This window comes from Salvia hispanica, chromosome 2 (genome assembly GCF_029641045.1).
Source record: "Salvia hispanica isolate PSC_SH4W2 chromosome 2, Shi_PSC_v1, whole genome shotgun sequence".
Classification (NCBI taxonomy): domain Eukaryota; kingdom Viridiplantae; phylum Streptophyta; class Magnoliopsida; order Lamiales; family Lamiaceae; genus Salvia; species Salvia hispanica.
The window spans coordinates 25,916,905-25,939,403 of NC_142693.1; the positions used below are offsets into that span (position 1 = coordinate 25,916,905).

At 37.1% G+C, this 22,499-nt stretch overlaps 3 protein-coding genes across 3 annotated transcripts; 2 read left to right on the forward strand and 1 right to left on the reverse strand.

The window, feature by feature from the left end:
* The first annotated feature begins 266 nt into the window (after positions 1-266).
* On the forward strand, positions 267-2,039 carry LOC125193975 (cytochrome P450 77A2-like). The gene has a single exon (XM_048091988.2). The coding sequence runs from the start codon at positions 296-298 to the stop codon at positions 1,838-1,840; it is 1,545 nt and encodes a 514-aa protein (XP_047947945.1). The 5' UTR covers positions 267-295; the 3' UTR covers positions 1,841-2,039.
* Positions 2,040-3,129: 1,090 nt separating this feature from the next.
* Positions 3,130-5,992, reverse strand: LOC125213846 (RING-H2 finger protein ATL38-like). Its single transcript, XM_048114603.2, has 3 exons — positions 5,213-5,992; positions 4,435-4,532; positions 3,130-3,749 (listed from the first exon to the last, which is right to left on the reverse strand). Exons 1-3 carry the CDS (start codon positions 5,369-5,371, stop codon positions 3,368-3,370), a joined length of 639 nt encoding a protein of 212 aa, XP_047970560.1. The 5' UTR covers positions 5,372-5,992; the 3' UTR covers positions 3,130-3,367.
* Positions 5,993-15,483: 9,491 nt separating this feature from the next.
* On the forward strand, positions 15,484-18,475 carry LOC125190609 (putative E3 ubiquitin-protein ligase ARI11). The gene is made up of 2 exons (XM_048087949.2): positions 15,484-16,031; positions 17,284-18,475. The coding sequence occupies exons 1-2, from the start codon at positions 15,484-15,486 to the stop codon at positions 18,473-18,475; spliced, it is 1,740 nt and encodes a 579-aa protein (XP_047943906.2).
* The last annotated feature ends 4,024 nt before the right edge of the window (positions 18,476-22,499 follow it).

A 22,499-nucleotide genomic window follows, 5' to 3' on the forward strand; every position in this document is an offset into this window, starting at 1 on the left:
TTTAGAGTAAAAACTGTTTCTCTCAATGTAAAAAATCCGACTCCGTCACTCTTTAGAGTAAAAACCACTTCTCTCAACGTAAAACATCCTACTCCGTCACTCTTTAGACTAAAAACCGTTTCTCTCACCGTAAAATGTCTTGTCACTAACTTAACAAACAATCAATTCCCACAAAAAGAAAAAAATCAAAATTCAACAGCCCTCATTAATCCCCACCTGTAATTTCCAGCCCTCAACCATTCATATAACAAACCCCTACTCCCCAACACTCCCATTCCTCAACCCTCAACAAACCATGGCTTCTCTCCTCTCCTCCTCCCTCTCCCCTTACTACCACCTCCTCTTCGCCGCCTTCGCCTTCCTCCTCTCCGCCCTCCTCCTCGCCCTCTCCCGCTCCTCCTCCTCCTCCAAAAAACTCCGCCTCCCCCCGGGCCCCCCGGGCTACCCGGTCGTTGGCAACCTCCTCCAGGTCGCCCGCTCGGGTAAGCCCTTTTTCCAATACGTCCGCGAATTAATCCCGAAATACGGCCCCATCATAACTCTTCATATGGGAACCCGAACAATGATCATCGTCAGCGATGCTGATTTAGTCCACGAGGCATTAAACTCCAAGGGCCAGCTCTTCGCCTCCCGCCCGCGTGAGAATCCCACGCGGGCGATCTTCAGCTGCGACAAGTTCACCGTCAACGCCGCCGTCTACGGCGGCGTCTGGCGCTCCCTCCGCCGCAACATGGTGCAGAACATGCTCAGCGCCACGAGGCTTAAGGAATTCAAATCCGCACGGGAATTGGCGATGGATCGGTTGATTGATCGGTTGAAATCCGAGGCGGCAGCGAACGGCGGCCTTGTTTGGGTTCTCCGGAATGCTAGATTTGCTGTTTTCTGCATTTTGCTGTCAATGTGCTTTGGAATTGAAATGGATGAGGAATTGATTGAGAGAATCGATGATCTGATGAAGGCGGTTTTGATTGTACTTGATCCGAGGCTCGATGATTATTTGCCAATTTTAAGCCCTTTCTTCTCGAAGCAGAGAAAAAGGGTCTGGGAGGTCCGCAATGACCAGATCCAGACCCTGGTCCCTCTGATTGAGAAGCGCCGTCGCGCGGTCCAGGACCGTGCGACGGCCACGGCCGGGATGGCCTCATTTTCTTATTTAGACACTCTCTTCGATTTAAGCATCGAAGGGAGGAAGTCGACTCCGAGCGACGCGGAGATCGTGACGCTGTGCTCGGAGTTTCTGAACGGCGGGACCGACACGACCGCGACCGCGATCGAGTGGGCGGTGGCGCGGATGATCGAGAATCCGTCGATCCAGACGCGTCTCCGCGACGAGATCCGGGCGACGGTCGGGGACCGAAAGGTCGACGAGAAGGACGTCGAGAGGATGCCGTACCTGAACGCTGTCGTGAAGGAGCTCTTGCGGAAGCACCCGCCAACGTACTTTAGTCTGACGCACGCGGTGACCGAGCCCGCGAAATTGGCGGGCTACGACATACCGACGGATGCGAATGTGGAGATTTTCTTGCCGGGTATTTCGGATGACCCGAAATTGTGGGTCAACCCGGAGAAGTTTGACCCGGACCGGTTTTTTGAGGGTCGGGAGGAGGCGGATATAACCGGGGTGAAGCAAGTGAAGATGATACCATTTGGAACGGGTCGGAGGATTTGCCCCGGTTTGAATATGGCAACGGTGCACGTGCATTTGATGCTGGCCCGGATGGTCCAAGAATTCGAGTGGGCGGGTTACCCGGATTCGGGGAAAGTGGATTTTAGTGAGAAGTTGGAGTTTACGGTGGTGATGAAGAATAGTTTGAGGGCTAAGATCACACCGATGGCATGATGGTAATTATTTTGTTGTTGTTTTTTTTGGTAATTTGTTCTTAATTAATTTTGATTTTTGGTTAGGTTTTATGATTGTGGAGAGTTTATTTTGGTTGAGTTGGTTTTATTGTATCATATGTGTATTTAGTAGCAATTTTATGTTACTATTAGTGCATTTAGATGAGAAGCACTTAAATAAGAATATTACCTTTTCCAAATATGTTTTGCAACCTACGCATATCAAGACTTGGACGGAATTAGCTATGTTATTGCTAATTAATTGATTGATTGATTAATTACTCTCCAGTTGTGGAAATATCCCATTAATCAATGAATCATACAAAATCTCATGCTAATTAGCCAAACCGTATGGAAACATTTAAAAACCTATATACTTCATTCTAATTTAGTAAATCAATTCATCTAAAACAAATTAATAATCAATTTTGTACTTAATTTTATGCGCATTGTAGTAATGCAATATATGGGGGGTCACCTCATATATTATGATGCTCAAAAGTTGATTGTCGAAATTTAGATCACATCAAATTTATTGTGATTTTGTTGGGTACACATCAAAATCAAAAGTGCAATTTTTGAAGGCCAAATATAGGTTCATGTCTCACTATTTAGCATTTTCAGACCTTCCAATATTAAATTATTATGAATATATATATATCCAATCCTTTGACATTTTCATAATACTATCATAAGGTCGCATTTAAAAAATGCATGATCATTTATAACGTGGACCTATAATCTATGACCACTTCTTCTACTATTTTTTCTTTATTTATTTTATTTTATTTGTTGTACATTAAAACTCGTATTATTTATTAATTTATTTATTTTTTCTGAGACAGGAAAGTACGAAATAATAAATCAACTTGGAATAAATTTTATTTCTTCCTAACTTAAAATTGTGGCACATGGTGGAGTACAAGTATACAACCAATTCTCACAAAAAGACAAAAGAAAGTAGGTATTATAAATTATTAATTACATTAAATTTTCACCTTTTTGATGGTTGGAATAGCTCATAAGGGCATTTATTTGTTTTTTCAATTACTTTCTCTTCCATTTAGAGAAGTCTAGAAGCATATATTATAGTTAGTTAATATCGTTTTAATCATAAATTATAATCTTTCTTTAATATTGTCACGACACTAGTAGATTTTATTGTTGTTTCATCCAGGATGATAATACCTTCTTTAATTGCATTTATGCATAGTAGTTTTGTCATTAGGTGTTAGGCCCCAAAAATAATAGTATTACCAAAATATTATCTAACCAAGGTAAACCAAGAAATCAAGGAAACATCAAACATGGCTTCAAGTTCATAACTATAGCTATATTAGTACATTTGTTTCTAACTAAACTAACAAAACTGCCTCTCCAAAATCACAAATACAAAATCAAATAAATCTATAAAGAGAAAGATAGAGAGGGAGAATACCACTAATTCCATATTCACAAGAAGCCTAAAATCAACAACAATATGCATAGACATATTAAAACAAAGCATCAACTTCTCCGAATGCTCGACTCACCGATCGGACGGGGTCCCGGTTTTCACATTTCCCGACTCTTTGGCGTGGACTGCGCCCGCCTCTGGCCGACAACGGTCCTCCTGAACGGTGGGGTGCAACGAGAGGTTGTTATGGGACAGGAACTCGGGTCTCGGGCCGTTTGCCATGCAGTGGCAGTAGTGCGCGTTGACAGGCTGCTGAGACCGGACAGCTGAGCTGAACATCGGCTGCATGAACCACTTTTTCTCGGGAAGCTCACGGAGCGAGACTCTGCACACCGGGCACGTGGAGTGCTGCTGCAGCCATATGTCGATGCACGCTGCGTGGAAGGAGTGCCCGCAGAGGGGCAGGAAACGGAGCGAGTCCTCTCCGTGATACTCGGACAGACAAATCGAGCACCTGCAACATTTTGTGCACACTTTAATTCAATGAAAGCAACAACAATGATGAATTCTTGTAGATGTATTTAGACACTATTAATTCAAACCAAAAGTGCCAATTAGTAACTTGTAATTGGTGAAGAATATCAATGTTATATTCCTACAAATGTTAGCAATTTTCAGAATCTTCAAACAATATTTGTATAAGAGCGGAAAACACAGTAACAAGCATGTTCTTCTAAGTTGAAAATAAGCATCATAAACGCGCTAAATGGTGTTCGAACGATGATACAGTATCCCTTCGATTGCTACTAAGCATCGTCTTTGAGATTTCTATCCGGTTTTGCCTAGACAGATGTAACTTGTCGTCTTAAGTTAGCTCGTCTCTGTTTTTTCCTCATCCTTCCAATGGATTCGGCTTCTAATAATTCAATCATGGCTAAATCCGGGCTTCATCACGACAAGAATGGCCTACCCCGCCCATCCCACACCGTACCACAACGGATATATGCAAAGCAACATCAAATTTACCAAAACATCACCATCTGATAGCTTAAAAAATCGAACTTTTTCACATACCGGACCTAAGAGATTCGCCTTAGTATTGTAAAGCACTATTTCAACATAAACAAGTAAGCATAATATGTTAAAGCAACGGAGTTTTTTCCTAACGAAACGAACCAAGAGGATGTCACAAAACTCACTGAGCATTTTCTTTTGATGTCAAGCACAGGTCTTGGTACTTTCTCGTGGGAAAATTGGCTACTACGAGCGGCTTGATTCCATGAAGTCCCCTTTCCAACTGTTGAAACACACAACAATCGAGTCAGAGACAATCATACCAGTGCTTATCCAATGAATTACACAGCTACATCAGATCAAACAGAGCAAACAGTGCTGGTAAAAACTCTTGATTCGACGAATCCAATATAAATAGACTAACTTTGGAGATGCTAAAGATCAACAGTTCTTATTTTCATATACAGAAACTAACCTCCTATTTGGGAGCCTAATAAATACAATTGCAACGAAAAGTCATACGAAAAATATTCCGACTGCCAATTTGAAACACATAGCAGCCAAAGACAAACAATCACAACAAACATGAATAGGATAATAATCCAACACAGCAAGAGATGGCACCAAATTTCATATGCCAAAAACAGTCTAAAACTCCCAATTTGAAACACATATGCAGAAACTAATTCCCTATTTGAAAGCCTAATAAAAAAGTCATGGGAAAAATTCCAACTGAGAAACTGTCCAAACTTCCAATTTGAAACACAAAGTAGCCAAAGACAAACAAGAATAGGAGAATAATCCAACACAGCAAGAGATGACACCAAATTTAAATGCAAAAACTGTCTAAATTCCCAAGTGTGATGAAAAGAAAATTCAAGATTTTGGTTTATGTCAAATATGCAACCAAATCCAGAAAACCAAAACCAAAAAACAGAAAAATAAAGAAAGAAATATGCTTACAATGCTGAAATCAGATCCAGAAGCTGTGGCAAAAGACCTTCTTGAAGCATTCAGCTGAATTCTTGCACAAATTAACCTCGTGCACACAAACACTATAAACATGGTACTGACTGTGAATCCAATCACTGTCATCACCAAATTTATGCCCGAAGATATCATTTTTATGCCTTCTTCCACTATTTCAACCAACAAGATTCAGTTTTTCGTTTGTTTTGTTTTTTATGCACTGACACTACTGTCCCACTAATCCAAGAATCATTCTCTCTGTCCCACTTCTGGAAACCCCAGATGAATTTTTTCAAAAAATCTTGCAGCCAACAAAAAAAAACCTCCAACTACAATCAAATTTCAAAAAGATTGCATCTTTCTCTCTCAAAATCCAATCTTTATGTTGGGTTTCTCATCCCCAAGATTCCTTGTAGCTCTATTTGCTCTACCTGGTGTGTGTGTGTGTGTGTGTGTTGGGAGCTTACATTTATGATGAGGAAAAGCTAATGGTGGAAGGTGGAGAGAACCAAAGTGGAGGATTGAGGAAGAAATGGGGGAACTCCATATAGGGAAAGGCAAGCTAGGAAAAGACAGATTAACAGTGAAAGTTTTAAAGTGGGAATGCAGAATTCATTGTCAATACAGTTTGAAGAATGATAGAGATAGAGGACAATTAAGCAAACTTATAGAAATGAGAAAGAGAGATTGGACTGAGTAGAAAACAGAGGAAAGTAGGAAGAAAAAAGCAGGAAAATTAGACAAGAAAAATGAATAAATTCACTATTTTATAGTACTAGCAACTTTTCTTGGTGATGATATGATCTAATAAAGATTTAGAAAGAGTAGTACAACGATATAGTATTTTATAGAGATGGTTGAAACTTAAAATAGAAACTTCACTTTGTGCACTATCAAAAATAATTCTACTACTACTACTTATGTTTTACCTAAAAAATGCACTATTGAGCTTATATGATCTATGATATCATATTTAAATTATAAAATTAGTATTATTATTATTATATCTATTTTTTAACTATAACTCGTGCAAAAAATAGGTCCGACATAAATTTACACAAAATATATGGATTACAAAATGAACTTCTAGATATTAAGCAAGCTATTATTTCTACAGGAACTCATAACATTTATATTTGGTGATTTATTGTGATTGTGAAAAATGTGAAATAACGTGTGTTATAAGGTTGATGGTTTCTCGTTAAAAAAAATTAAATTAGATTTAAACATATTTATGGTGGTTTTCTTTAATAGAGGGATTAATTTTAAAATTTTGCACATGATCCCACTCTCTTAATTTGTGGTGATTAATTATTTTCAATTTGACTACATAAAGCTTAATCCGCCACATATTAAAATAACATCTCATGGATAATTGAGATTCATAGCTTTTTGCCGATTAGATTAGGTATTTTCATTATCTTTTAAGATTTAAAGTTCATTAAATGTATAATTTCATACGTTTGACCACTATAAGGTCGGCGGTGCCTATTAGTTGAGGCTTTAAAATGTACCATTCGAATTAAAGTTTATACTTCTTAATTATATTTCACAAAGATTAAATTTTTAAAACGATGAATGGAAAGCAATATACTCCAAGTCTCCAACCGATGAGAACATTTAATTAAAATAAAATTAAATCTAGAATATTCGATGCGATTGTGTTAGTTTTTAATTCACAGTTCATATTACACGTAATCATATTCCCTTTAAACCCCTAATAATAAATTTTAAATGACGTCATAATAGTACTTAATTAAGATATGAGATACTATCTACCAACTAAATTTAATTTTTAGAAGCTTGATATATAAATTTTAAATAGATTCGAGAAGATTACAACATCTATGGATATTCAACATCATAAATATATTTATTTTCCCACACCATCCTCAAGAGCATTTTAAAAAAAAAAAAAATCTTATCAAAATATTCATATAGATTTTCCCTATTGTATGATATTCTGTTGTTGTGGTTTGTTCTTTAAATATTATTGTATGATTTCACAACAATTATTTTCGATGTGAATTGTAATTATCAGGCCTGTCTATCAATGTTTCTTCTCTAATTTTTTACCTTATAAGAGTCTCAGACATTTTAAAATTAGCATTAATTATTAATTAAAAGTGTGTATATAGTGATATATTCTTTAAATTTTATTGATACATATCATGTGATTTTGGAGAAATTAATTTGAGCATACTGATAATTGACACAGTGCCCATGATTTAGCATGTGTTTGGTTAGATTTCAAAAATCTTGAAAATCTTTTGATTTGTTTCTTTCTACTTTTTCCCATTCATATGCATATACCAATTACCAACTCCACAAGGATAGGAACAATACAAATTTCAAAATTTCAAATTTCATATTTCATATGATTTATAGTATATATATATTTAGGCATACCAATTAATTCTTCTAATAATATTCTATATAAACTGTCACTAGTGTCACCATTCTACATGTGAAGTGTGAACTATATATATACCAGTATATACTAAATGTTTTTATTTCTAATTGTATTTAATTTTCCACTGTGATGCGCAACAATGACTTGTTGAATGCCAAATAGAAATGTAATTAAACTTTATACCCTCCTCGAAATGTCCTTATGTGAGCAATATTATCAAAAAGTGAAATAATTACTCATATACTACATCTGTTAATAACATTTTTATTTAAAAACAAATTGATTAAATAATAATATTATTATAGTTAATAATTGAAATAATATTGCATGATAAAATTAATAATAAAAATAATTTTTCGGATGGTAAAAAAAATGAAAAACGAAATAATAATGAAGTGTCTTTCAAATATAATTTAAATATTTAATAATAATAATAATAATGTATTAACCACAACTACCTTGAGATTTTGGTAGTACACATGCAAATAATAAAAAATATTTGCAATTGTGAAGGTACTGTATTCATATTTGGTGTTATTCGATTGATCATTAATTAACATTTTTTTTACAAGCATAAACTTGCCACTAAAATTAATTTGAAAATTGAAGAGTCCCTTTTTTATAGTAGCTAGATATTGATTTTTATGCAACATAATGATATGAAGTTTCCACCCACTGTTCTAAATTTATAATGATGGACATTTAAGATGCCTTTTGAATAAATCAACTCGATTCTTTAGATATTTTGGAAAGGTGGCCAAAGTTGTTATTTATTGGAGCAAGCAATGATGTTGTTCTTGGTCTCCAAAATATCTATATAAGATATCCAAAGTTGTACTTTTATTATTAATATATAATTACTAAATTATGATTCAGGCTATCAATTTGTTCAAATCATGATGTTAAAAGGAGAGACAAGAAGAAGCCCTGTAATCAAGGTAATGAAATTCATGATGTAAAGGAATTATCTTATCGTGTTGTTTTTTTAATATATTCCAATTAAATTACATTTAAATTATGGACTTTAAATGAGATATATAGTATTATTTTTAAGACGGTGGGAGTATTAATTAAGAAAATAAAACTCTTCTTCTGTAGCTCTAATAACTCTATTAGAAAGATAATTGGTTTAGTTAAAATAGTCAAAAGTTTTAATTGTAAATTGATATTTTCACCTAAAGTAGGTGGTTGAATCATTTAAAGAGTAGTTTGAGAATTTGTTATTCCTAGTACTATTATTTAAGGTTATCCTATCATCTTTCATACTTCATTGCTTACACCATTTCAGTTAGCACCCAATTAAATGGTAATTAAAGAGACTTTGACATTGGTATATCTATGTGAGCTCGGTGCTTAATTCTGTTAAACGAGATACAAATTTTTTTTTATAAACTTTTATTGTTTATTAGTTAATATTTTTAGTTTGTTGTCATTTTGGTTTACAATATTTACAACATGGGACGATATAAATATTGAAAATAGCCACTCTTAAATGAAAATAAAATTTATTGAAAACTCAATAACAATATGAAAGTTTAACTAAAAATTAGTTGTAGGTAAAAAAAACCTTATTTGAAAATGGATTAAAATCCTAGAAAAAGAATAATTGATAAAACCAACTATCATTTTTAATTTATTTATTTGACACGTATACATCGAGATGTCTATTTAAAGACTAAAAATATGTATATACATAGTGCTCAACCAAGTTGGTTTTATCATCTAATATTTTGAACATGATTACCTATAATTGGAGCTTAACTTTGTGGGTGGGGGGCTCACCACTAAAATATGTACATCAACATAAAGTGGACTTAAAATCGACCCATAAATTATATACTCCATCCGTCCGCCATTAAGAATCTCGTTGACTTTTCTGCACTTATTTCATAAAAATAATAATAAATAAATAAAGTGGAGAAATAGTAAAGTAACAGAGAAAATAATATAGAAAAGAGTCACCACTAAAATATGTACATCAATATGAAGTGGACTTAGTCAACACATAAATTATACTCCTTCCGTTCGTCATTAGGAGTCCCGTTGACTTTTCCGCACTTGTTTTATAAAAATAATAATAAATAATTAAAATAGAGAAATCGTAAAGTAAGATAGAGAATGATGTAAAGAAGTCTATAAAACAAGTGCAGAAAAATCAACAAGACTCCTAACAGCCGACGACAGGAGTACCAACTATAGTACAAATTTTGATCACATTTCTTGATTTCGAAATGTTACATCCTCTAATTGGGGAGAGTGTCCCTTTCCCTAATCATCATGCAAACAAAGTTTAATCGTACTCTCCTTCCTTAATCAAGTAATTTTGTGAGTGAAATCACGATTTCACTTTTATTGTAATTTTAAATTAATTATTTTGGTTGTATTGCGAGTGACAAAAAGTATTACTTTTATTAAGTACTACTAATAATTATCGAGACGGATCCAATTGTGAACAAAAAGAGTTTTATCAAATCTTCTTTATCTTATATATCCATTATTATCCCATATAATTTGGGGCTTCCCAATCTAATTAATATACGTTTATTATTAAAAATGGAAAGACGACCGGCCGTAACAAACATTAAGATTTATTTATTCTTAATTTGTTGATAGAATATTGTTTATGCATTAATATAAAAATGAAATATTGCAATTGTGGAATTTTGTGGTTGGTTATGTGGGGCTGGGAGGCATAAAACATCACAACTTTTGACCATCATATGCAAAGCAACTACCAAAGCCCACTTGTCAAAAGTTATGGGATGCCACATATATACTTAGGCCCACACAATATTTTAACTTCCACTATATATTTTGCCATTTGGGAATATTATCAACACACCTTAAAATTTATCTAAATTTGGCAAAAATATATTGCATTAGGTTTTTCCTTTTTAAAAAATTGAAATTAACTAAAAGAAGCTGTGTGAAACCAAGACTTAGAAGATCGATTCCATTAATTCATTCTTAAATAATACTGTCAGAAAACAAAATTCACGAAGCCAGATCTATTAAATATGGAGCGATGTTAACTCGAAAGACTGTTTTTTTTTTTTTTAAAAAAAATTTGGTTCTCATTGGCCAAAAGTGTGGCCTATTTAACATAGTTCCTTCGAGAACATCCAAATAATGATGACATTTCGTCCTAATAAAGTAGTCTCTGATTTTAACTTAAAAAAAAGATATTGTATTAGTAATTTATTAAATCATGCAATAAAAATTCATTAAAACTCAAATTTTTAAAGATCGACTCACTGACCGACCTGAATCTACTATTGACGATTTGATGTAGACTACACAGCAACAATGCTAGTAAATGATTCACTACTTACCAATCCTCTACATTTATCTAGATCCTAATAATACATAATTTTCTTGTCTAAACACAACAAGATTATGAAATACTAAGAGTATCCGCAGCGGTAGCAGCTGCAGTGCTCGTCTGTCCGTGCCGCTGAGCACATAGCTGTCTGTCCGCCGTTGAGCCTCGTCCGTCCGTGCCAGCGGCACGGCGCTGCTCTTAGCTAAGAGCACGTCCGTGCCGCTGAGCACCATTACGTGGCAGCTTCTGATTGGCCAACGGCATAGCCGTTGGCAATTTCGTTTTTTTATTTTTTATTTTTTAAAAAATTCGAAATTTATTTTAAAAAATGTTTTTAAATAAAAAAAAATATTTTCCCACTTCCCAAAAAATATATATCCGTTTTCTACCCACTTTTAATTTATTTTTCAATTTTTTTCTCCAAAATTCACATTTTCATCTATAAATACCCCCACTCCAACACAAAAAAAATCGCATTCTCATCTATTATCTATTCTATCATCATCTACATTCTCTCATCTTTTTTCCTCATACTATCTCATCTAAATTCCCACCACACTACACAATGTCCGGCTCCGGCAATCACCCCTCCGGCAATCGCGGTTGAAACCACGATTGGTTCGACTCCGAGGCCGGATATAGTCCGGAAACCCAATTTATGGCCCCTCCTCAAACCCAAGGTTCGCAAGCTCCGAGTGACTACCGTCCTTACCCGTTGCACGACCTAAACGCCCCCGGGTTCGGGTGGGCACCCGAACCCGGATCGGGAGGGAGCAGCAGCTCTACTCCTACTCCTACTTCTGTTCCTACTCCTACTCCTCCTGTTCGTGGCACTCGCACCCCATACACTCCGGGTGAGATGATGGCGATGTTCAAAGCATACTTGGCAGTCTCCGAAGATCCGGACGTCGGCACGAACCAAACCGGGAATACGTATTGGTGGCGCATCACTCGCCTCTACAATGAAACCCGGCCGACGGGAACCATCTATCGCAATGATAGTATGGTTCGCAATTGCATCTACAGATGCAACGAGGCAATCGGAAAGTTCTAGGGGATTTACCTCCAGGAAGAGCGGTCGGCGGGGAGCGGCACGAACGAGCTCGACATCATCACTGCCGCCTTGGCGGCATACCAACGGGAGGAGTTCAAACCGTTCAAGTACCTCGATTGTTAGCAGGAGGGGCGCCTACATCCGAAGTATAGGGGCGGCATAGTAGCATCCTCCTCCAGCTCCTCCAGCAAACGGTCCAGGTCGGTTGCCCTATCCGACGGCGCCTCCGATGATGTGGCTACCCAGCTTGCCGGAGCTAACTTGGGTAGCCCCGACGCTGGCCCGAGCAGTTCCCACCCGCAAGGCAGGAAGAAGGCGGTGGCCAACCGCCCCCGCCGTCGTGCCTCGACTCCATCCGCCCCCGCCCCCGCTCCCTTTGTGCCTCCTCCACCCCCGAACAACACGTTGTGGGCCATCTTGAGTCAACTCTATATGAACGATACGTCTCAGATGACTCCGGATCAACTTGCAACACATGAGCAAATGATACAGGATCTCAAGAGTGGCAATTGGGGTTAGAGGAGTAGTCTTCCACGTGTGTAATTTTTAATTTGTAGGATTTTAATTATGTATTTTTATTTTTTAGTATTTTAATTATGTAATTTTTATTTTTTAGGATTTTAATTATGTAATTTTTATTTTTTAATGTATTTTTATAATGTAGAAATGTTTTTAATAATTGGAGTATTTAAATTGAATAATAGAATGGTGGGACCCTTGAGCTTGTCCTTAGCTAAGAGCACGAATGTGGGTGTTGTGCTCTTAGCTAAAGACAAGGAGTAAAAGTGGGTCCGGACCCACCTCCGTGCTCTTAGCTAAGAGCACGGATGAGGATGCTCAAATTTAATCAGGAGAAACGTGACAAATAATTAGTGACCCTTTAATTTCCTAATTACAAATGAATAATTGCATAACCACACACTTGTACGAATCCTTTCATCACATGTCCTTTCGAATGATGAATGTTAAAGATGGGGCTCACCACTAGGAAAAAAATAGATAAAGAAATAATCAATTATAATCACAAGAAAAAGGCATAATTATCTACCAAATTGTTAATTATCATGTTTTTAATTACTTAATGCTCTTTTTTTAGGTTCCTATCATACTTTTGATCATATCATCCTACTCCATATCAAAACAATAATAAATCCATTCTGCATAATCAACATTATTAAGACTGGTGATTAATTGTTCTAACTTCAAAGTATGCTTTAAGAGCATCCGCAATGGTGCTTAGGCCAGCAATAGGCCAGCAATAGGCCAGCAATTCTCTCCTCTGCCACGTCAGCAACACTAAAAAATCTACCTGTCACATCAGATTTAGGCCAGCCATAGGGTAGCCATAGGCCAGCCGCAATAAAAATAATTCAAAATATACTACATTTACGAAATTAAAATTACGATTAAAATACGGAATTAAATTTACGAGACATATACGGGAAAATTCATTAATTTTATTTAAATAAAAAAAAGTACATTAACTAAAAATCATAAAAATAACATAATAAAAAAAAATCCGGGCTTCCACACACAAGCCACCTTGAATCTGTTATAGTTTGCCGCTAGCCGAACGGGGGTCTCGCTGAGCGGTATGACATGTTTCTGTTTGCCCCCGGCCCGACGGTATGACATGTTTCTGTTTTAGGTCTTAATTTTGTATTGGACTAGTTGTTGTTGTCCATCGCTAGATGTTGCTCTTGTACAGAAATTTAGAGATAGAGAAAAAAAATCGCGTTTATATAGTTTTTCAAAAATTTAAAAAAAAAAATTGAATTTTTTTTTAAAAGAATTATAAAAAATTAAAAAAAAGAATTAAAAAAAAAAAAAAAATTCGGCGCTGGCCGATCAGGTCGCTACAATGGCGGCCAGCGCATCGGCTAGCGCATCGGCCAGCGCCGAGCGATCGGCCAGCCCACGCCGATCGGCTCGCCGATTTCGCTCTCGCCGACTGCAATGGTTCGGCTAGCCGATCGGCCAGCGCGACGAATCGGCTAGCCGGTCGCTAGCCGACCATTGCGGATGCTCTTATAGAATGCGAAATGTGGGCATTGTAAATTGTAATGTAGAGTAATTAGCTCATAAAATCACGATTTATTTTCAATTTCCAAACATCACCCGTTCTTGTAATATAAATGTTGTAAATTATAATTATTGTTAAAAAACGATTATTATTTGAAAATTTTAACTTTAATTTAATTTTTTAATGAATAAAATAATTTTAAAATAATAAATTAATATTAAGTGGTATTTATGTGTGAAAATATGAATTTTTTTTGGAAACTTTCAATGTTGGTTCATGTCGAGAAATCAACATCCAAAGGCTTAATCAGAACATCACAGGCTTAACTCATCATTAAATTAACTTCATTTTCCCCCTTTAAGCATAGGTTTGACTGATGTAGCTATAACCTGTAATCTGACTTAAATTTTAACACAATCAGTGTTTTTAAATGGATATACAAAATTTGATAACAAAAACAAACCATTGGTGGAATTAAATACAGGCTTCAAGAATTGCATTATATATATGAATATATCTATGCTCTTCAACATTAATTTCTCATTCATTTTTCTAGCTTACATTTTCTTGTACAAAGTGAAACGGATTATCAGTATAGTAGCCATGAAATACGGAGTTAGACGTTGTTAAAATACTCTCCTTACTTCATAGTTATGCGTTTAAAATTAGTTTTTTTATTGATTATATACACTACACACTCTTAAACTTATTTATAAATTTACACTAATAAATACTTAAATGATAAATAACTAAAAATGGACAATTGACATTTAAATTATACGAACGGATTAATTAGAGAGAGAACTATGATCTGGACCATTAGAAAATGTCAACATATAAAAAAATTACAGCAAAAAAAATGTCAACACTATGATCTGGACCGTTCACACTGTGTTGACATTTTGTTGCTATTATTTTATCGTCTATTGACATTTTCTAACGGCCCAAATCATAATTTGGAGTTTGTACAATACTTAGAATTTGCATTTTATCACCACCAAAGAAACATACTCCCTCCGTCCCCGATTAATTGTCACTGTTTTCTATTTTGGTCCGTCCCACAATAATTGTCACACTTCAATTTTACCATAAATGGTAAGTAGGTCCCATATTCCACTAACTTACTTCACTCACATTTTATTATAAAACCAATATAAAAAAGTGGGTCCCACCTTCTATTAACTTTTTCAACTAACTTTTCTTTACCTTTTAAGAAGTAGTATCTCAAAAAAAAAAAAAATGTGAGATATACTAAAAAAATATATTAGCTTCAATTGTTTCCTTTTCATGCTCCCTAATCAACAAATTTTGACTCTAACTTCATCTAAAATTTAGGATTCTAGCAAATCTATATATCATATTTTCAGCTATAGAATCAAAACCCTAAGCCACTATCTCACTAAAACCCAATCAAATCCACCTTCACTCCCACTCCCACAATCCAAAACTCCCCATGAATCTCTTCCACCACAGCCCCGGGGGCGACTGGGAGGAGAGGAGCCGCCGCACCGCCGCCGCCGACCTCCCAAAACCCTACAAAACCCTAACCGAAACCGACCTAAAAAACCTCCAAGAAAGCGACATCTCCACCGTCTCCGCCGCCCTCTCCGTCCCCCGAGGCCTCGCCTGTTCCCTCCTCCTCTCCAACCGTTGGGACCTCCACTCCGCCTGCGACAAATGGCTCTCCGCTGCTGTGACTCCACCGATGCAAGGATCGACGTCGAAACACGTGATTTGCAACATCTGCTTTGAAAAATTCCGCCCCTCGAAAATGGCCGCCGCCGGCTGCGGCCATCTCTTCTGCTTAAAGTGCTGGAGTAGCTATATTGGTAACTCGATCAACGACGGCGCCGCCTGCTTGACGCTCAGCTGCCCCGAGTCTGGCTGCGGAGCGGCTGTGACGTTTGAAATGGTTGAGAGATTCGCGCCGGTTACGAAAATTAAGAAATACCGCCGCCTTCTCCGGCGATCCTACGTGGAATTGAATCCGAATCGAAAGTGGTATTGTTACAGATATATTTATTTGTTTTATGCATGAATTTCACTTATAATATGTTTCGATTTAAAGTCTCATATACTAAATTTACTAATTGTATTCGTTAACCAATTGAAATCATTGGTTTGCTCTATAAAATTAATCCACTTTTATTTTTTTAAATTTGCCGAACATTTACTATAGGGAGCTGTTCAAGTTCATATTCTTTGGTATGGAAGGACGAGAAATAAATTCTGATGGTGTTTGGGCGTGTAGGGCCCACAGATATAACATCCATATCTTGTTTTCAACATTCCGAATATAGCTCTTGAATTAGTCAATTTTGAATTTTATATAAATTTTTTTAGTTGGTCTTCTGACCAAAATACCCACATTGGGCGGGAACAGAAATGAATTTAGGAGGGCTAGTGTTGTCATTTCAGCTTCATTTCGGGGTGTGGAATTCGAGACCACTCTCATTTACCACCTAATATATGGGTATAACATTGAACTTTAACAAGTACTAGGAGTATTAATAATGTATCCCACTATCTATTGATGTTTCATCTTATGAAACAATGTATGTATAGTCTAATTACCCACCACTGTCTACCGGCGACTATTTATCTCATTTTCTTTTAAATTTTTTGAAGTTTCGCATTAAAACTTAGGAGGTCCCCAAAGTTTTTATTTTCATCTTTTATACTTCATTCGTCCCTAAAAATTTGTCACTTATTTCCATTTTGTAAATCCCTAAAAGTTTGTCACTTTTCACTTTTATTGTTTTTGGTAGTGGATCCCACATTCCACTAACTTATTGTGTCATATCAAATGGTGACAAATAATATGGGACGGAGGGAGTACTATTTTAAAATTTTTGCAATATTATTTACTCCCTCTGTCCTCAAATAAGAGTCTAGTTTTTTCATATTACATGTCCGTGAATAGGAGTCCTGATCCATTTTTACCATCGCGTCCCACAATAAGAGTCCTATTTTGTCATTTTAGTTTGTCGCATAATAAAGTCTTATTTCACTTTTACCATAAATGGTATGTAGGTTCCACTAACTTTTTTCCATATTTTTTTAATATTTCTTAAAATCCTGCGTCGCTAAGAACTGAGATGGTAGACCGAGGGTGCACTTCACTTCCAAATTTTTTAATTTACATAAGAAAGACTATATAAAAGAGGATTTTATTTTGTTTGGCTCTCAGGTGCATACATAGTTGTTGGGATTTGATTTGATTTGATTTGATTTGAGTTTGTTCGGCGCTCAGGTGCCCTGCCCCAGAATGCAACCTAGCAATCGAGTTCGAATTCGACGGGAGCATGAGCCGGGAAGTCGTCTGCGCCTGCTCGTACACCTTCTGCTTCCTCTGCGCGGTGGAGGGCCACCGCCCCGTGTCGTGCAAGGTGGCGGCGGCGTGGCTGGCGACGAACAAATCCGAGGCGAAGAGCGCTGCGTGGATCGTCTCCAACACGAAGCCGTGCCCCAAATGCCACCGCCCGATCCAGAAAAACCAAGGCTGCAACCACATGATCTGCGGAGCCCCGTGCAGGTTTCACTTCTGCTGGAATTGCCTCTCGCCAATGAGTAACCACGACGTCAACTGCCGCAGCCTCACGGCCGAGGAGAAGGGGAAGATGAAGATACCGATGAGCGACGTGGCAAGATACGCCCACCACTGCGAGAGGTGGGAGTTTTACGAGAATTCGGGGAAGGCGGCGGTGGGGGATTTGCAGCGGGCGAGGGGGCTGTGCGGCGACGGGAAATTGGGGTTTGTGGCGGTGGCGTGGGAGCAGATTGTGGCGTGCCGGCGCGTGCTCAAGTGGAGCTGCGCGTTTGGGTATCACGTGGCGGAGGCGGCGCTGCTGGAGTATTTGCGGGGGGAGGCGGAGGCGGCTGTGGGAATGCTGCAGCGGTGCGCGGAGGAGGCGATGGGAGATGAAGGGGTTTATGTTGATGAGGGGAAGTTGAAGGGGTTTGAGGTGAGGATTTTGGATCTAACACGTGTTATGAGGAGGTGTTTTGATACTCTGGTTTCGGCGTCGGAGAATTGGTTGACTGAAGTTGGAAGCTCGAAGACGGGCAAGCCTGTGACAAGGCCCGTGATTGAGAACTCGAAGGGGCGTATTGGGAGCTCGAAGACGAGCAAGCCACAGAGAAGCTCTGAGACAAGGCCTGGGTACGAGAGCTCAAAGGGGAATATTGGGAGCTCGAAGACGAGCAAGCCACAGAGAAGCTCTGAGACAAGGCCAGGGTACAAGAACTCGAATAGGATTATGTACTTCTTCTCTACCTCTGACTCAGACTCAGACTCAGACTCTTTATCCTCCGACTCAGGCTCAGAGTCAGAGGAGCCGAAGAGGCTTAAGTACTCCACCTTTGAGCTTGAGAAGTTGAGGTGGCATAACTCCTCCTCGATTGAGACGGGAGAAAGCTCCAAATATGAGAAATCGAGGATGTAGGTAATAGGGTTTTTATTGCTTTATTGTGTACTACTCCCTCCGTCCCACTAAAGATGATCCACTTTCTTTTTTTTGTTTGTCCCATCCATACTCATTTCTATAAATGGAAACACCTTTATCTCTATTTTATTCTCTCCCTTACTCTACTCTCTCTACTCAACACATAAAATAAAACTGCATAAAACTCCGTGTTGTCTAAGGAATGAGTCATCTTCCTTGGAGCGGAGGGAGTAACATTTTTCGTTTCCCTAGTAAGTGGAGTAGTTTCTTAGGTTTTGTGTCATTTCTCAAGGACCTTTATTTAGAGATTACTTAACAACTTTATGGTTAAAAATTCACAACAAATGTTTTGCATGATAAATTAAATTATCTGAAATAAATCAACATTTTAATAATTAAGTTTTGGTCAGTGTTCATCAATAGACTTATCTTATAAAAATATAAAATTAGACGAAATTATGTGTTCAAATTTATTGAAAATTTGCCAAAATTTAGGATGCAGAGAAAAATGAGGTAGTTTTTCATAAAGCGAATGTAATGTACTTGAAAAAACAAATAAACGTTCTTAACTGAATAAAAATATTTGGCTAGCCAATCTTTTTTTGTAGGGCGCCTGCAAGGCTTTAGTTTTAGTTAGAAAATAAAGGCAATTACAAAGGAATTGTTTATCCAGTACGATATAGTCTATATATCTACGTTTGGGAATGATATATCTAGCCAGAGCTTACTATGTAATTTTAAAATGATTCTACCATGATGCCTCTAGACTCTAGTTATAAGCAAAAAAAAAGAAAATTTTAATTTAACTCACACTAGGAAACAAATTTACAATGAAATAGAGAATAAATCGAATATATAGTAAGAAATATAATAAGCTCAATCATTTCCTTACATGCTCCATAATTAACAAATTTGGACTCTAACTTTCCCTGCAATTTTTTCATTATTCTTTTAAATAATGTTAGAAAATCTTTTGAACCCAAATTTCTTCAATCCCAAAATCCAAACTCCACATGAATCTATTTCACCACCGCCGCGGCGGCGATTGGGCGGAGAGCAGCCACACCACCACCGCCGCCGGCCTCCCGAAACCCTACAAAACCCTAACCGAAACCGACATAAAAAACCTCCAAGAAAGCGACATCTCCACCGTCTCCGCTGCCCTCTCCGTCTCCAGAGGCCTCGCCTGCTCTCTCCTCTTCACCAACAGCTGGAACCTCCACTCCGCCTGCGAGCAATGGCTCTCCGCCGCAAGCATCGACGTCGAAACACGTGATTTGCAACATCTGCTTCGATAAATTCCGCCCCTATCAAATGGCCTCCGCCGGCTGCGGCCATCTCTTCTGCTTACAGTGCTTGAGTAGCTATATTGGTAACGCGATCAACGACGGCACTGCTTGCTTGGCGCTCCGATGCCCGGAGTATGGCTGCGGAGCGGCTGTGACATCCGATATGGTTGAGAGATTTGCGTCGGAATCTGAAATAGAAAAGTATCACCGCCATCTCCGGCGATCCTACGAGGAATTGAATCCGAATCGAAAGTGGTACTGATACAAATATATTTATAATATGGTGAGGATTTTGAGTCTAGCTCGTGTTACGAGGAAGCGTTTCGAGGATTTGGTTGTGGCGTCCGAGAATTGTTTGACTGAAGTTGGGAGCTCGAAGACGAGCAATCCCCAGAAAAGCTCTGACTCTAAATCCGAGCCGAAGAGGCATACGTTTTGGAGGTTGATTAAGAGACTTATCTTAGAGCAACTCCAAGGAAAGAAGGTAAATGAAAAGGGTATATCATGCTTATACCTTCTCAAAAAGTGTAATATACCTTTCTAAAAAGCAATCAACTCCAATGATAAAAGGTATATAGAAAGGTATATCATTTAAAAAAAATAAAATAATAGTACAAGATGCATTAAAAAACATAAAGTGTAATACCTTCTCAAATACCTACCCCCTTGGAGAATGATTTTTTATGAAAAGAAGGTAAATATGGTGGTTATATGATTTTACCTCTCCATCAATAGAGAGGTAAAGATACCTCTTTAAAATGGGAAAATGTATAATACCTTCTCAAATACCTCTCCCCTTGGAGAATGATTTTTCATGAAGAAAAGGTAAATATGGTAGTTATATGACTATACCCCTTCATTTACTTCTCCCCTTGGAGATGCTCTTATAAGGATACAAAATTAAAGAACTGAGTTAGAAATTTTTGAAAAATTATCTTAGAAGGATACAAAATTATATAGTATATAGATAACTATTTGAGTTGGAAATTTTTGAAAATCAATCAAAATTTAGGATGCAAAGAAAAATGAGGTTCCTTTTTAAAGCACATGTAATATACTTGAAATCACAAATTAATTTCTTTAATTGAATAAAAAATGTCGTTAGCCAATCATTTTATTAGTGCATCTGCCGGAAGATGACTTTAATTTTAGTTAGAAAATAAAAAATGACATAATAAGTGTATTTAAAAAAAAAAGAAAAGCAAAACAACCAAATCCAGATTAACAATAGAAATTCAATTGAAAAAAAGAATTATAATATATAAGCATTTAATTTTTTACTTAATCATTTACTATAAGTTTCCACCCAATGGTTCGGCCACTAAATTATGTTTTGGATTCGCCACTGGCCTGATTTCCTTGTTCACCACCTTCCACAATAACATTTGGTGTTCTAATCCTAAACCTCTCAGCTCTAAACTCATTCACTCCATTGATTTCTTCCACATCTATTCCTCTTCGACTCATGTACTTCATGCTCATGCTCCCACTCTTGATGATTTGTTTCTTCTTCATCTTCAACGCGTGCCCGATCTTCACGAACACTTCCTTGTGGTGACGTCGTTCAACATAGATCTCGCCAAACATCTCTAGTGCGCTCAGAAGCCTCGGTCGACCCTCTTGCCCGAGCTCCATCTGATACAGTGGGACGTTTTCGTCGTCTTGCCTGCTTGAATAATCAAAGGCAGGGTTGAAAAATGAGGGCGCACCATTGTGTAAGGATTCATATGGCTTTTTGTTCAAGAGAGTTGTTGATTATAATGTTTGTAGAGGTGGAAAGGTGTTGCTTGGTAGTGATATGTTTAGTATGTTGTAATATAGGGATTTGATGATAATGTTTGTATTTATAAGTGTGTGGAAAATGTAAGAAGCAAGTTCCATGCAATAACTTAGTTTGAAGAAGTCAAATTAATCTATTTAGAAATAGTCAATTTTGCCAAGCTGGAGAAAACGTGGCTAATTAAGACTTGGAATACAAGAGTTGACCTTTTCTATTCTATTTTAGAGGTGTATGATGTGTTCAAATATCTATTTGCTTAACGAGTAGTCTGTCTCCCAACAATTCCTAAGTTTCAAAATCAAACCACAAAACACAAGAAGGTAAAAAACAATTAAACCTAGTCCTGAATTGCGATAATCGGCGAATTCTGCCAGAAAGTGCATTGTTTATAATTTTCTTGTGTATTCGTTCGGTGCCTTTTATATGTAGTTATTTTGGATTATGTATTTGTTTTTGTTAATATATTAATTTCACTACATTTTTTTTGTTATTTATGCACGAGTTGCTTTTTTTTTTGCTATTTTGTTCGCCATTTCTATGGCTCGAGCATTTACACTACATCAAAATGAAATTACTACGTACTTTATTTGGAAATCTATTACTAGTAATTTTCACGGTTCATTTTAATTATGTAGCTTATGAGAAATGTGATCATATTTTGGAGGTGTATATGATGGGCCTATAAAAGATCTTATTTTCCTATAACGAACTAAAATGAACTAAAAATAACCTTAGTTGTTCGAACTTAACAATATAAAATGCAATTTGCCTATAACTAAAATACAATCTGCGAAAATGATGTACAACTTGACAAATGTGTATTACATTTTTCGTGCCACATGGCATCATATGATTGGAGATACGTTAGCACTCTAATTAAGGATGCACCCTATTGCTCCCCTTATAGAATATCTAAATCATATCATTAAACCCTAAACCACTATATCATTAAAAC